General features: G+C 36.0%; 1 protein-coding gene across 13 annotated transcripts in view; it reads left to right on the forward strand.

Moving 5' to 3' along the window:
* Positions 1 to 15,000, forward strand: part of FOXP2 (forkhead box P2) — a 251,012-nt gene that overhangs the window by 191,752 nt on the left and 44,260 nt on the right. For all 13 annotated transcript variants that reach the window (XM_028104907.2, XM_028104906.2, XM_028104908.2 and 10 more), the window contains 3 exons: positions 1 to 123; positions 10,930 to 11,143; positions 12,923 to 13,027. The exon at positions 1 to 123 is cut by the window's left edge. In XM_028104907.2, coding sequence (XP_027960708.1) covers positions 1 to 123; positions 10,930 to 11,143; positions 12,923 to 13,027 — 442 coding nt within the window. The remainder of the gene's footprint in view (positions 124 to 10,929; positions 11,144 to 12,922; positions 13,028 to 15,000) is intronic.

Consider the following 15,000-nt stretch of genomic DNA (forward strand, 5'->3'; position numbering starts at 1 on the left):
AGCAGCAGCTCCTCCAGATGCAACAACTCCAGCAGCAGCAGCATCTGCTCAGCCTTCAGCGTCAGGGACTCATCTCCATCCCGCCCGGCCAGGCGGCACTTCCTGTCCAGTCGCTGCCTCAAGGTACATACAGAAACTGGCGCACGCTTCATTCCTCCTATTGCCCTTTCCACTGTTCGTTTCATGGCCTGTCTGCCTTCTGCCTTGAGAAATTTGCTTTTACGACCTGCAGGTTTATTATTAAAACACGATCGTTAACGCGGTTGCATGGCCCATTTTCTTGAGACTCAGGCATTTTACTCCGCACTGCTTTCAGGTGTGTGGTAAAACTGCTTGCCAGACTGCTTGCCAGAAAGCAGTGTGGAGTAAAACCCCTGAGTCTCAAGAAAAACTGCTTGCCAGTGTTTTGTTAGATATTAAATGTGTATTTATTAGTCTAATGGCAGAAAATAATTTATAAGGACAACCAGATTTAAGCACTATTGAATATACACTGAAGACCTGCAGAGAATTAGATGAGTGGGAAGGCTAACAACACTCCATTTAACAAAAGTGAGCTGAAAGGAGTTTTGGTGGAGAACTGATTAAAAAAAAAAAAGATAGAGGTTCCTAATCTTCACACTGAAACTCTCACATATATGAAAGAGTCTGTATTTCTACAAAGCATATTCTAGTCCAAGTTATGCTTTATAGGACCCCATCATACATCATGGGACCAGATTGATCTTATTTTCTCTAAAATAAAATTGCCTGTGCATATATTGTAAAAGTTATAGCTTCACAAAGCTGCCAACTGTATTCTTATTTGCTTTTCTGATAAGAAAACTTTGGATGGAATTTGATAATACAATAATATGGTACAATAATACACTATAAATTATACAATTGTATATATTCATCATTTGACTCAACTTTGGGGAAATGGAAAGCATTCTTAGTTTAAAAAAAGATAATGGTAAACAAAATGACTCCCTGGGTGCTAAAATTCTTAGTACAGGTTATAGTAAAATTTATCATTAAACTTCGTAAAAGCACATTTCTGATTTGCATTTGGATTTTGTTGGAGTGAACATTAATCCAAATGGACTTTAATTATATTTGTTACAAAGGGATTCACATTGTAGTAGTATTTTTTGTTCATTTTTCTGACTCAGTAGGACATACTGAAGAAAATCAAGGGGCGCCTGGGTGGCTCTGTCGGTTAAACGTCCGACTCAGACTCATGATTTTGTCTCAGGTTATGATCTCAGGGTTGTGAGATCGAGCCCCACGTCGGGCTCAGAGCTGGGTGTAGAATCTGCTTGAGATTCTCTCCTTCTGCCCCTCTGCCCCCTCGGGCTCTCTCTCTCTCAAATAAATAAATCTTAAAAAAAAAAAAATCAAGAACAATTAAATAGAAAAAATAAAATTAGGCAAATAAAAGACAGTCTTTAAAATGCACACAATTTTGTTTAGGGCACATGAAATTTAAATTTTTGTAGTAAATATTTTTCTCTTTATTTATCAAATTACTGTCTTCGTGGCATATTTTTCCCAGAATCCCCTACTTCCCTTGACTTCAGATCCTCTAATTCACCTGACTGAATCACTCCTAGGCAATCAAGAAAGATAAAGTTTACATAGTGAAAGAAAAACAAGGCAATAAACCCACTTTTCTGCACCATTCCAAAGAGAATTGGAATAAATCATGGTGTCACCGGGCCCGTGAATGTTCTATTCATAAACTATTGTTCTCTGCAAAAATAAATACGATTTGAGGACAAATGACGAAATAAGTTTAAAGAAAAGAAAGCTGTGTATAAATTAATTCAACATAAACATTGATTTCTTTGGTAGAGACTACACTAAAACAGAAGCAATAAATTTATCTCATTGGTTTTTTTTCAATAAAATTTATATAAAAATCTATATTTAGGATCTAACCATATAAGAATCTCCTCAGTAGAAAGAAGCATGAGGTACCATGATTTTATTTGAGTAAAACCGTTGAAACAAACACTTCAAGAAAGTTTAAAACAGATGTTCACAGAAGCAAAATGTAATTTAAGTAGAATATTCTTCCAAGACAAGCATACAAATATCTTGCCAAATAAGGAAATTTATTATGATATAACCATTTTAATAGTTTTCAAATAAAAATTTTCTTATTTCTGAGCTTTTTTTATAGAATTATCATTTTTTTCCTTTTTTTCTATTTGTACTGTCTGTAAAATGTATGAGAGATTAAACGCACAAGATAGAGAACATCAAGGAAAAGGAAATCTGAAAACACATCTGGGTTTGAGCAGAATATTTATATTTTAAACAAAAAGCATGAAAGTCATCATTGTGTTTTCACTGTTTAGATGAAGTAGTATGAACAGTGCCACTATGGAGACTCACCAGCCAAACAAAGGCAGAATGCGTCAGATAAACCAGCTATAGTAAAGGAACATAATTTCATAGGGTGGTGCTGGAATCCCAAAGTTGGAATGGAAGAAAGTAAAAAAGTAATTGTTAGATAGTGTAAGCCTGGAATTATTTCTGCTCTAGCCACTGGTTATTTCAGATAAAAATATTTTAAATATTTTAAACATTTTTATTATCAGTTTCCCAGTTCACTTTGCACCAAGTTTTTGGTTGGTTGATTGATTAGCCATGAAACCAAGTAGGATTTATACATGATGATCTCACTGTGCCTTTAAAAATATGCCATATTTGAAGTATTTATCCCCATGATTTAACACAGCCTCCTCAGGCTACTTTTTAAAGTTCCAACTTCTTTCAACCATATATAAAATAAGTGTATGAGAATGAGACAGAAGTAACAAAATTATAATAATTTTTGATAAGAGTAGGAGATTTATAGACATTTTTTTCTGTATTGCAAAATGATGTAATGTATCGTACCACCCTTTAAAGTAAATTATTTTAAGTATTAAGCATTTAAAGTCATCATGAATATTACTGTAATATTGGATTTTAATGTAAAAGAGGCAATGAAATTACCATCTCTAAATGCACATATGGAGTGACTGTAGGTATACAGAAATCAAATACAGAAGGATGGATTTGTAAATCAATATCAAATAAAATACTGATTATGAAGCTGTTTACTCCATGGATAGTACAGTGTATATGTCAGCTAGTAATTACTTCGTGACACATTATTGTGATCCAGTACCACTGTCTATAGGTAATAGGAAATTATTGTGCATACACTTCAAACTTTTGATATGTTTTGACATGAGATAGAAGTCACTGTATTCCAATACACAGTATAGTCACAGGCTTCCTATGACTACAGGAACTAAAATATATGTGGTTAAAACTTTCATTACAACTTTCTACATGTTTTTGAATTTATAAAACTGATTTAAAATGTAACGCTTCTGTGACCAGTCTGAAAGACCAAACAGGGAATGCTAAGATATCTAGCCAGCACTAGTTTGGACTAACACCTTCTAGAACTCGATGAGTTGGGAATGAGAGAACTGTTGAATAATAAATAAATTGAAATATTTTAAAATAAAATATAATAATGTCCTTTATGCTGAGTTAGGAATGTGCTCAAGTTTGTCTTTAGGATGAGTATTCGGCCAAAATCAGCTATTTAGCTTTGACTCATTCTCTGCTTATGGAAATCTAAATAGCCAAATGCCTGTTTCAGCATCACTTCTTGCATCTTGATTTTTTGCCTAATCTGTGGTCATGTGCTTGCAGAGACTGCCGTTGTATCTAATCAGGGTAACAGTGTCAGCAATACGAACAATGCATGTTGTGCAGAATTATTGTTGGCATCTTAGTATTCCCTTTTAAATACCAATCTCCAATTTGTGACTTGGAGGGAAACTCTCCTTTGGGGTTTTACATGTGAAAACTCCATCAGTAAGCTGAAGTTTACATGTACATTTATTACTGCAGTAATAAAACTTTGCAAAGTTAACCATGAATGCTGTTAATTTTATGTATAAAAACTAACTTACGGGGCACCTGGGTGGCTCAGTCGTTAGGCGTCTGCCTTCGGCTTGGGTCATGGTCCCAGGGTCCTGGAATTGAGCCCTGTGTCGGCTCTCAGCTCAGCGGGAAGCCTGCTTCTCCCTCTCCCACTCTCCCTGCTTGTGTTCCCTCTCTCACTGTGTCTCTCTCTGTCAAATAAATAAATAAAATCTTAAAAAAAAAAAAAAAGCTGACTTACGAGCCTGGGTGGCTCAGTCAGTTAAGCAACCGACTCTTGATTTCAGCTCAGATCATGATCTCAGGGTCGTGAAATCAGGTCCCGTGTGGGGCTCCAAGCTAGGTGTGGAACCTGCTTAAGATTCTCTCTCTCCCTCTTACTCTGCCCACCCCACCCTCCCTCTCTAAAAAAAGAAAAAAAGAAAGAAAGAAAACAGGAAGACTAACTTACAAAACGTTAAATACATAGGGAAATATTAAGAGGGTTGAGTTAATTTTTGAGAAGATGTAAATAAGATAGATGGAGACTAAATTATATCATAATTCTAATTGTCCCATAATTGGTATACTCGCATGCATACATTAAAGTGAATTTATCTCCATTTAAGCCATAAGTCTTTTTAAAGTTCTGTTTGTCACTTCTTTGTATCTTGAAGGAGGACTCCAAAGCAGAATGTTAACTTTGCCGTATTAAAGTTTCATGATGGGGAAAACTGAGAAAGTGATGGGTTTTTTTAATAAAATAATCAAACTTACAAAATGTAGCCTATAAAAATTTTAATAGTGAAATCATAGAAGGAATTTTTTTATATATCAGATGTATTGCAGTATCCCAAAAGTTCCTTCTTTAGTGGAGATATTTGCCTTTGCTCTCAATTTTAGCCAAATAGCTGTTTTACTCCTTCTAACTCAGCATTTGGGCAAAATATACTCGGTGCACCTCTCATTAAACATACATTTTAGAGACGGGCACTATACCGGCCAGTTAAAGTAGGCCCCCAGTCAAATATAAGTCAATAATATGTTAGGTTTGGCAAATTATAAATGAACACATAGATCTCTGAAGGGTAGCCTCTGGAGAGAAGAAGGAAGCAGAGAGGTGAGGGTGGGTAGGGAAATTTAATTTTGCAGCGTATAACCTTCTCTACAATTCAGTTATTTTGGCCATGTGCATATACTAGTGTTTTTTAATGTACAATTTAAGATGAAAAGTGAAAATTACCTGATAATAGTTCAATAATTCAGATTATTAAATATCAAATTATTTTCATAAAATATATGAATGATACAACTATTTCTACCAAAATTTGCTTTTATTACTTTTAATTATAACTAACCCTAGAACATAAGCAGAGTACTATTAAATAAGATAAGCTAATTTTAGAAATCACCGTAGACTGACTTTACATCATAATGTATAAAAATTATTTATTTAATATTAAAAATTAATTAGTAGACCTAGAAAATGAAAGGACATTGAAAGACTCTTTCATTTTTGAGTGAGAAAAAGCTGCTAATGTAATTTTTACAAATAAGTAAAGCCATTGAAATTTTTAAACCTTGTGTGCCCCAAGGATGTATAATCTAGATGTGAATTATCAAATTTTAATTAATTCTTAGCACAGCGCCTTGTCACCCAGTAGTTACTCCACAAACTCTGAATCCAGGATTAAGGAATTATTGTTTAATTGCTTTACCTGTGGTATTACATGTGATTTGATTAGGAATTCATCCTTTTATTCACTCAACTTCCAGAAAAACAAAGCTGTCATGCTTATTTGTAGTACTGGCAGCTGAACGAGAGCAAGCCCAAGTCATCATCCCAAAGCCATCTCCCATTATCATTTCTTGATTTTTTGTCATCATGGAATTTTAATTTTAAAATTGCATAATCATACAACTTTTTGGCACTAGGATTGTCTATACTTATCCTTGAAATAAGTGGCTAAGAAAATTGAATCATCCTTACTTAAGATTGTAGGTTGACTATCAGTCCACTGATTCCCAGCTTGCCAGCACTCTAGTGTTCCAGGCACTTGAACAACTCAGTATTCGTTGAGCTTTCACACACAGTGGGCATCCTACAGGCACTGGGGACAAAGCAGTCAAGAAAATGAACAAAAATCCCTGCCACCAAAAAACTTACGTTATAAATTAAGTAACATATAGAGTGGTAAGTGCTAAGGAAAAAAAAAAAAACCTTGAAAAGTCAGGATAGGACAAAAGAAAGAAACCGCAGGAAATGGGTGGGGTTGAACTTGTAGACGGGATGGCCAGGGACGGAGTCCTGGAAAGAGGTTATGTGAGCAATGACCTAAAAATGTGAGAAGCCCTGCCACACATTAGCTCTAGAGCTAGTTACTCAACTTTTCTGTTCCTCAGTGTCCTCATCTCAAAAATGGGTATAATAATAGCAGCCTGGGGTCTTAGATTAGCTCCGAAGTGTGGAAAAGAGTGACTGGTATTCAGAAGCGCTGGTTAAGTTTCTAATAAAACAGAGACGAAGACTGAGTTGGGGGTCAGAGAAGCTGAATAAACAGAAGCTTAGTTTTGAAGTAAGCTAATTTTGGGGGGGGGGAATCTTCAAGTTTATAAATAGGCAGCCTGCAGTTCAAGGGATGGGGCTGGAGATCACTTAATTAATCCTAAGCCTACACCCAGTATTTAAAACTGAAATAAATTAGTAATTGTAAAAAGAGTCTGTTCTTGTTGTTTTTCTTTTTATCCTCAAATGGCTTTGTAAAACACTGAGTTAAACAAGAGACTCAAGTTTTTTGGTATTTTTGTTGTTGTTCCTAGACATCTTGGAACTGATGTACACGTTAACATTAGTCATGAGTCTCCAAGATAGGGACCATAGACCTCTTCGATCTCTTCGATTAGGAGTGTTTAGAAGAGTACTGTTGCATAGAACGTGGTTTAGGCCATATAAACGTGTTCTAGTACTGCCTGAAAAATCAGTTAATTCTTGCAAATCAAGAGAACTTCAAAACTCACAGAACTTTCAAAATCTGCAAAACTGATTGGTTCATTGTTTCATAGTCATAGTTTTGTATCCATAGAAAAGAGCTAAGCAAATTGTAGATGGGAATACTGTTTTATAAGCAATGTGATAGTTTGCTTTTAACGATTTTCTTCCCAAATTATCTGCATATCGGAATCCTGTGTAGAGCTTCAGAAGCAGACGGATACTGTGTCCTACCTCCAGAAATTGTGATCTCATTGGTTTGGGCTATGGTCAGGGCATCGGAAGTTTTAAAACGTCTGCAAGTGAGTCTTATATGCAGACACTTCAGAGAATCTCTTTTGGACATCATCTATTCTCTGCCCCTTATCTATAACCTTTTTTTTTTTTAAGATTTTATTTATTTATTTGACAGAGAGAGACACAGTGAGAGCGGGAACACAAGCAGGGGGAGTGGGAAATGGAGAAGCAGGCTTCCCGCGGAGCAGGGAGCCCGATGTGGGGCTCAATCCCAGGACCCTGGGAAAATGACCTGAGCCAAAGGCAGACGTTTAACGACTGAGCCACCCAGGGGCCACTCTTATCTATAATCTTTAAAAACCATTTCTTTCTTTGGTTAATTAAGGGTCCTTATTTGGATCATGAACAGGTGGTTTATTCATCAAATGTTTATGTGCTTAGTATTTGTTGCCATATCATTGTGATATCATGCTGATACTACTAATTTTCAACACAAATGAATAGTGTAAGAGAAGTCTGCTTTTAAAAGGTAAGTGGATATTTAGGTTAACTAAATTGATAAAATTCAAAAACTAAATTATTAATAACATCTTTAACTGATATAGTCTCTAAAAACATCTAAGAGTCTTCAGCCAAGATATAAAATTTTAGCAAAATCAGCTAGTACCGTTTATAATCCTTTAGACTTTGGCCTTATGGGATGGCAGTGTTCATGAATACTGTGCCCTTCAAGAGCCACAGAACTTCCTTGTGAAAATCCAAATGCCTTTAAGAACGGTGTGAATCTGTGATAATCAATTAAATCAACTACTGTTTATTGAGCACATACCAGGCACTGCTCTCAGCACTGGGGATAGGTGGGTCAAGTAAGAAATCCCTACTCTTACCAGTTTAAGATTACATTATAGTAGAGGGAGACTGATGATAACAGGTAAAACAAACAAACAAAAAATAGAGTTTCAGAGACTGATGAATGATTTAAAGACAAAGCAGGGTGAGGTGATAGAGAATGCTAGAAGGCAAGGTGGGGCGGGGGGGCAGTGGTTGCTAGGGTGGTCGGACACCTCTCAGAGGAAGTGACCCTTGAATCCTCAGGGTGAAGGGAGTGAGGAGACATTGGGAAGATCTGCGACAGAGTCACCTGTGCTGTGGGAGAGTCAGAGCAAAAGCTAGCAAAGGAGCAAACATTCGATGCATTTAAGATGCAGAAGAAAGCTAGGGATAACAGAGCGAGATGTAGAAAGCAAGCAACAGATGAGGTCAGAGAGGCAGGCAAGACCCAGGCAATAAACGCTAGCACCTCACAGGCCGCAGTAGGGTTTTTTTTTGTTTTTTGTTCCCCTTCTTTCTTGTTGTGTTTTTTTCCCAAAGTGTTCTAGAAGGGCATCGGAGGCTTTCCCTGGAAAGCGCAACGGCCTACTTTACATTTAAAGCGATAAATTTGGGCTGATATCTGAAGAGTGGCAAATGGTAGCAGGGCAAGGGGAAAGCAGGAAGGCAGGAAAGGAGAGCCATGGTTTGGGCAAGAGCTGATGGTGGGGGAGAGAGGCCGAGTCAGATGGTGAGAGCTCCCATGCAGAAGATGGGTGGATGCAATCAGGAAAGAGGATTTGCTAGGGGAGCGTTGCTGGGAGGACGCTTAACTCATACAGACAGGGAATCAAAAAGTTACAGTCAGAAAAGTTTCAGAATCCTAGGTTAAAGCTAGAGCTAAAGCAATAATTAATGATCTTTAAAAAAAAAACAAAAAAGATTTTATTTATTTGACAGAGAGAGACACCGCGAGAGAGGGAACACAAGCAGGGGGAGTGGGAGAGAGAGAAGCAGGCTCTCCACTGAGCAGGGAGCCCGATGTGGGGCTCGATCCCAGGACCCCGGGATCATGACCTGAGCCGAAGGCAGACGCTTAACGACTGAGCCACTGAGGCGCCCCAATTAATGATCTTTATATAGAAATTATTTCCTATGTAACCGAGAAATACCTTCCTTTATTAAGCCATTCTCTTTTATACAGGAAAAATAGCTTTTAATAACTGGAAACCTGAATTAGCCTGCCTTTTCTTCAATCTTAGCTGTTTTAAAAACTTCAGGAGCCAGAATCACCAAAATGATAGCTTTCAGGAAAACTGTCTGTAAGAAATTGTGATAGGCATAGCAATTTAAGGTTACCACAGTGATGAATAATTTGACCAGAAGTTATGTTTGGAGCAGTGAGAATTCTTCTGTCACTTTGGGCTACTTACCCCAATGTCTGGATTGATGATTTTTCTACTTGCAGGGGTAGGGGTGAGAGGGCTCACTCTCCTCGCCATCATGTTCTGTTATCATCCCCTAGTCTCCCCTGCCTGTTCCGTCCTGCTCCTCTCCCACACACCTCTGGACTGATCCGCATCACTCAGAGCATCTGAGGTAGCAGGGTGGGCGTAGTTTGACGAGTACTCCCACTCTCATGGTAGACGTTGTAAATGAACGTAATAATAAAGCACCTAGACTGTGGAGCCACAGTGCATTGGGTTCGGATTCTGTCCACTAGTTATGAGCGTAGTGATTTGGTAACATCTTTCATCTTTCTAAATCTCCATGCCATGCCCTCATCTGTAAATTGTAATGATTCCTAACATCAGGTGAGGTTAATTGAGATTTTGAATGTAAAGCACCACACTATAGCAGATGCTGAATAAGGGATAGCAATCATTAATTACAACTGCATTTCCCCCTGTATATCTTTGATTCAGTAGTTTTTGTATTTTTAATATCATATTTTCAGAGCAAAGGCATTCAAATCAGACTGCCTGGATTTAAATCAAAGCTCTACCACACAGAAGCTTTGTGACCTGGGATACATTTTTGAACCTCTCTCACTTTGTTTCCTTATCCATGAACTGGTTAAAATATAGTTATCGACGCCATTGGATTTAGTGAGTATTAAGAAGCATAAGGCATAGAAAGAATACACGAAGGCATAGTACTTGGCACATATAAGTACTATTTTATAAGTCAAATACTGTAAACAATAATCTCTCAATTCCTTATTTCAAAATTATAGTTAAAAGCTAAAGCATTTTGTCTTGATTTTCTGTTTTCTTTCTTCATAAATCTGATAAATTTGTATAATCTGAACCAGGGTGTTGTTTAAAAATGAGTAGTTCATTTATTCTGTCGGTCATAAAATGAGGTTTCTGTATTATCTGCTTAATTGGTCCATGTAGGTAATCATATTGGCTTATTTAGCACCTCCAAGTGAAACTCAATTATTTTGTTTGCCTGTCTGAGAAAGAGCAAACTAAAACTTTGTCAAAGTTAATTGTCAAATGTATTTTCCTTCTAAGTTGAATGTTTACTGTTTTTCCCTGACGTCTTTTTCCTGACATTTTTGTTTATCCTGCTCACCCCTCTTTTTCTTTTTCATTTCTTTTGATATATCTCATTTCCAATTCTATTTCTTTTTCAGTTCCTCACTGATAAAAACTTAATATTAGCAATAAGTAAAAGCTGCTGTTAAAAGTTGAATAAGTTTAATTTTCAAATAGAACTTGCTGGGTTTTTCCATTAATCCTTGATATTATTTCCAATAGGATCATTCCCTACCATTCCCAAATTGGTAGTCTTGAGCAAATAACTGATTATTCACGAGAAAGGCTACGGTGCTGATGGTGTAAGGTTTATTATTGTATATTAATTATGCTGGTAACATCACTTTTGCTGTTGGCATTAATCCGGTAATAATACTAAGCTTGTTATATGAACTTTACCTTGTTTTATTAGTGGGGCTTTCTTTCGTTTTATAGCCGGCTTAAGTCCTGCTGAGATTCAGCAGTTATGGAAAGAAGTGACTGGAGTTCACAGTATGGAAGACAATGGCATTAAACATGGAGGGCTAGACCTCACTACTAACAATTCCTCCTCGACTACCTCCTCCACCACTTCCAAAGCATCACCACCAATAACCCATCATTCCATAGTGAATGGACAGTCTTCAGTCCTAAGTGCAAGGCGGGACAGGTAAATCTCATGAGATTTATTCTATATTTATCTGTCACGAACTTTTACTTCCACCATGCATAAAACTGAAAATTATGAATTGTACTTAACAGGGGCAGAGTGTATAGGACAAATTAAATAGAAACCTTTAGATTATTTATCTTATATATTATTTTCATTACAGAAAACAGTTCACATACTTGCAGTTTGATGGATTTGGTGGGGAATTTGCCTGAAGAAAGTTATTTTTTAATAAGTGCATGTGGAATTATTGTGTCAACATTATTTTTATGGCTAATATGTTGTGATGAACCAGATTGCTGAAATGAGAATATTTTACCATTTTTAAACTTAAGAACCCCTTTTGAATAAATAAAGGTGCATCCATATCCCCCCTTAGCATATGTTTTAAAACATGTGTTTAATATGTGTTTAAGAACACGTCCGTAGATATCAGAGAATCAATATATGTGAGGATATAAACACAGGTGTAATAAACCAGAAGATAGAATATCTGGTTTGCCTTTTTTGTTAGTGTAGCATGATGGAATTTATAAATATATAAACATAAACTTATGGTGGTAACTGAATAAATTTGACTCAAAATTCATAAGGAAAAATTACTTGATTTCAGTTACCAACATTGAATTATGTTAGATGATTTTCAACTTACTGTTTTACTTTAGTTGTATAAAAATTGCCCTTGTAAAAGGAGCACCCATGTACTTTTGTCCATTTACTTCCATTCATTTAAGCATAAAGCCATCTAATCAGGTTCCTTTAAAGTAATTTACATAAAATATATAAGCTAAAACATTGCTCAACATGAAAAATATCTTTTTAAGGGATGAAACATAAGTTCAGGATTTCTTAACAGAGTGACTTAGGCTCCTGTGGCATTTAGCTGTAAAGACTACATATTTGAGTGGAGTGGATTGATAGTATTCTGTTGTATAATATGAGTATCTGCCTAGCGGCAACAAATTCTTTCTCCTAAACAAATTTTTTTTAGAGAAACATATATTTGATTACAGTACAGTTTAAAATAGGATGCTGGAATTTGGTGGTGTTTCTGATCTTCATTTGAGTATCATGAAAAATTTTTCTTGTTAATTTTCATTATTATAAAATGGTATGCTTCTGAATGGTTCCATGCTGTTGTTTTAATTGAGATTAATTTGATGATTATATATTGCAGAAGTTGGTTGATTTTTCTAGGATCCCTCTATCTGACATAATACTCCCTTATCAAAAGTCTTTGATGATTATGGAAGGATATATCTAATGAATACTGTTCCAAAGTAGAATTTTTTTAATCAGCTGTAACTAATGGAAATATAATATATGGTCCACACATAAATATTAAGCAATTTAAATGATCCGAAAGGTCCATATCATCTTTAAAAAAGAGCATTTCAAAAATCTTATGGTGGCTGTCCTATTACCTCCTTAAAAACACAGGTTTATTTCACTTGACCACATATGAACATATATTTTTTATTTAGAGGTAAATGTTACATTAAGGTCATATGGCAAGATTAGCATATGATATTATACAGTCCTCTTAGTTTTTCATCCTTTATTAACAGTCATCTTTGGCTCTATTTCTCCTCTAATTGGAACATCATCTAGCCTTGGCAGTTGAACTATTCAATAGAACGATTAAATTTTTCTGACTGCTCTGAGCTGAATTGACCTGTTTTGACCTGTTTGTCACTGATCGTAACCTGACAGGCGCTAGCAGCCTGCAACGATTATGGCTTTTTGAGATGAATCTGACGCCGTGTTCTTTTGCTACAGCTCGTCACACGAGGAGACTGGGGCTTCTCACACTCTGTACGGCCATGGAGTTTGCAAATGGCCAGGCTGTGAAAGCATTTGTGAAGATTTTGGACAGTTTTTAAAGTAGGTTTCTTACCTTTTTCAGGGAGGGGGGTGGATTATGTAGGAGTGTTAGGCACATTGTTGTAAATAAACAAGACAAAGCTGAAAGGAGGTAGTCAAAGTCCATCATCAGGCACACTGCGCTTTCTGTGTGTTCCAACAAGTGCATGACCGAAGTCAGGCTAAGAAGGTGACCTTGTCTTTACATCTTCATCAAAATATTTTACAAATCATTCAACAGAGGTTTTTGAATGAATGGAAAATAGTAGCCTACAGTAATAGTGTCATTAATTATTAGGAGACAAGTACAGGCTTCACTTAAATTTCCAAGATTTTTTTTTTTAAGATTTTATTCATTCATTTGACAGAGAGAGACGGAACACAAGCAGGGGGCGTGGGGGAGGGAGAAGCAGGCCTCCCGCTGAGCAGGGAGCCTGACTCGGGGCTCGATCCCAGGACCCTAGGACCATGACCTGAGCTGAAGGCAGACGCCTAACAACTGAGCCACCCAGGTGCCCCAAATTTCCAACTTTTTAATAAAAATTTTAAGTAAAATTACATGAGGAATCATAGAATATATATAATTTCAAACAGACATATTTTATGGGTTTATTTTTTTTTAATCGCAAGCTTGCTCTTCCTTACTTTAAATAATGATGTTTAACATACATATATTTAACAATAAGAACGATGACATGAAAGTTAAAAGAGGCTAAAATTTTAAGAAATAAATCTATTTCATCTACATTGTTACTTATTGCTCTCAGAATCAGAGGGCAATGTGCATGGCTGTGTATTTGTATGGTAAATTACATGGCTTCTCTAGCTTAAAATAAAAATTTGGTGTACCCTTAATTTCTTCATACAGTGATAAATATTTTTTTAATTTTAAGAGGTTCCTTTGCAAATGAGAATATCCATCTACTATGAAGCATTTTCCATGCACAATTCTGCTATACAAGAGATCTAAACAGAGAGCTACAGATAGGTTTATGGAGATGAGTAACTTCACAGGCTGAGACTCTTATGTTGTCATGGAGCAGCTAACAGGGTGAATGAACTGTTTCATGCTTCATCAACAATTAAGTTAATTAGCTCATTTGAAATTGCACTGCTTTGTTGCCAGGATGTTGGCAGAAACATCAAAAAGATGTGTTTACAAATGGTAGACTACAGGGTATAGAGTAAAAGCACCTTAACAACAAGGCGCAAGTACTTGGCACCATAATAACTTTATAACGGAATTACAGTAAGACTTCCACAGGGATTTTTTTCAACTTTTTTCCATTTCTGACCAATGAAAAGAAAATTTGCTTCCTATATTACTTTGGCATTTGTAAATGGCCTTAAATAAAAATTTGCACTGCTGTTATACCGGAACAGTAGTGAGCTACCATTTTGTTGGGTATGAAAACTGATTCAACTGTTCTAGGCAAAGAGGGCATTTCAAATGTTAGGTAACTTTGCTCAAGTTTTCCTCTCTAAGAAAATAGCATTTGTTAAAACAAAGACAAAATATAGGGACATTAATTTTTAACAGCTAATTTCATATTTCTTCATTCGAATATACTCATCCTTATCAAAATGTTATGTTATTCCTTATCATTAAGATTCTTAAGAGGACTGTTGCTACTATTTCTTAAATATGGTCACTTAAGCCATAGAACTAGCCCAGTCACCCTTTTATTGCTCCAAGTTGTTCTCGCTGACAAAATTAAGAGTAAGTTTTTAAGAAAATATACATATTTTTCCTTCAGTGTCATTTCCTTTATAGCACATGGAAAGGAACACACTTATTCATCTCAAATATTATATATATATATATATATATATATATATATATATATATATATATATATATATTACTAGCAAACAGATGAATACGAACCCTCATTTTACCCTCCATGGTTCTTTTTCACATTCATGCTAGTATGTTTTAGAAACTAAGAGAAACTATAGGGGGGTGGGGGTAAAAAAAAAAAAAAAGAAAAGAA

Source organism: Eumetopias jubatus, unplaced genomic scaffold (assembly GCF_037043125.1).
Source record: "Eumetopias jubatus isolate StellerSeaLion01/CBP00866 unplaced genomic scaffold, mEumJub1_p1.0 scaffold_14, whole genome shotgun sequence".
NCBI lineage: Eukaryota > Metazoa > Chordata > Mammalia > Carnivora > Otariidae > Eumetopias > Eumetopias jubatus.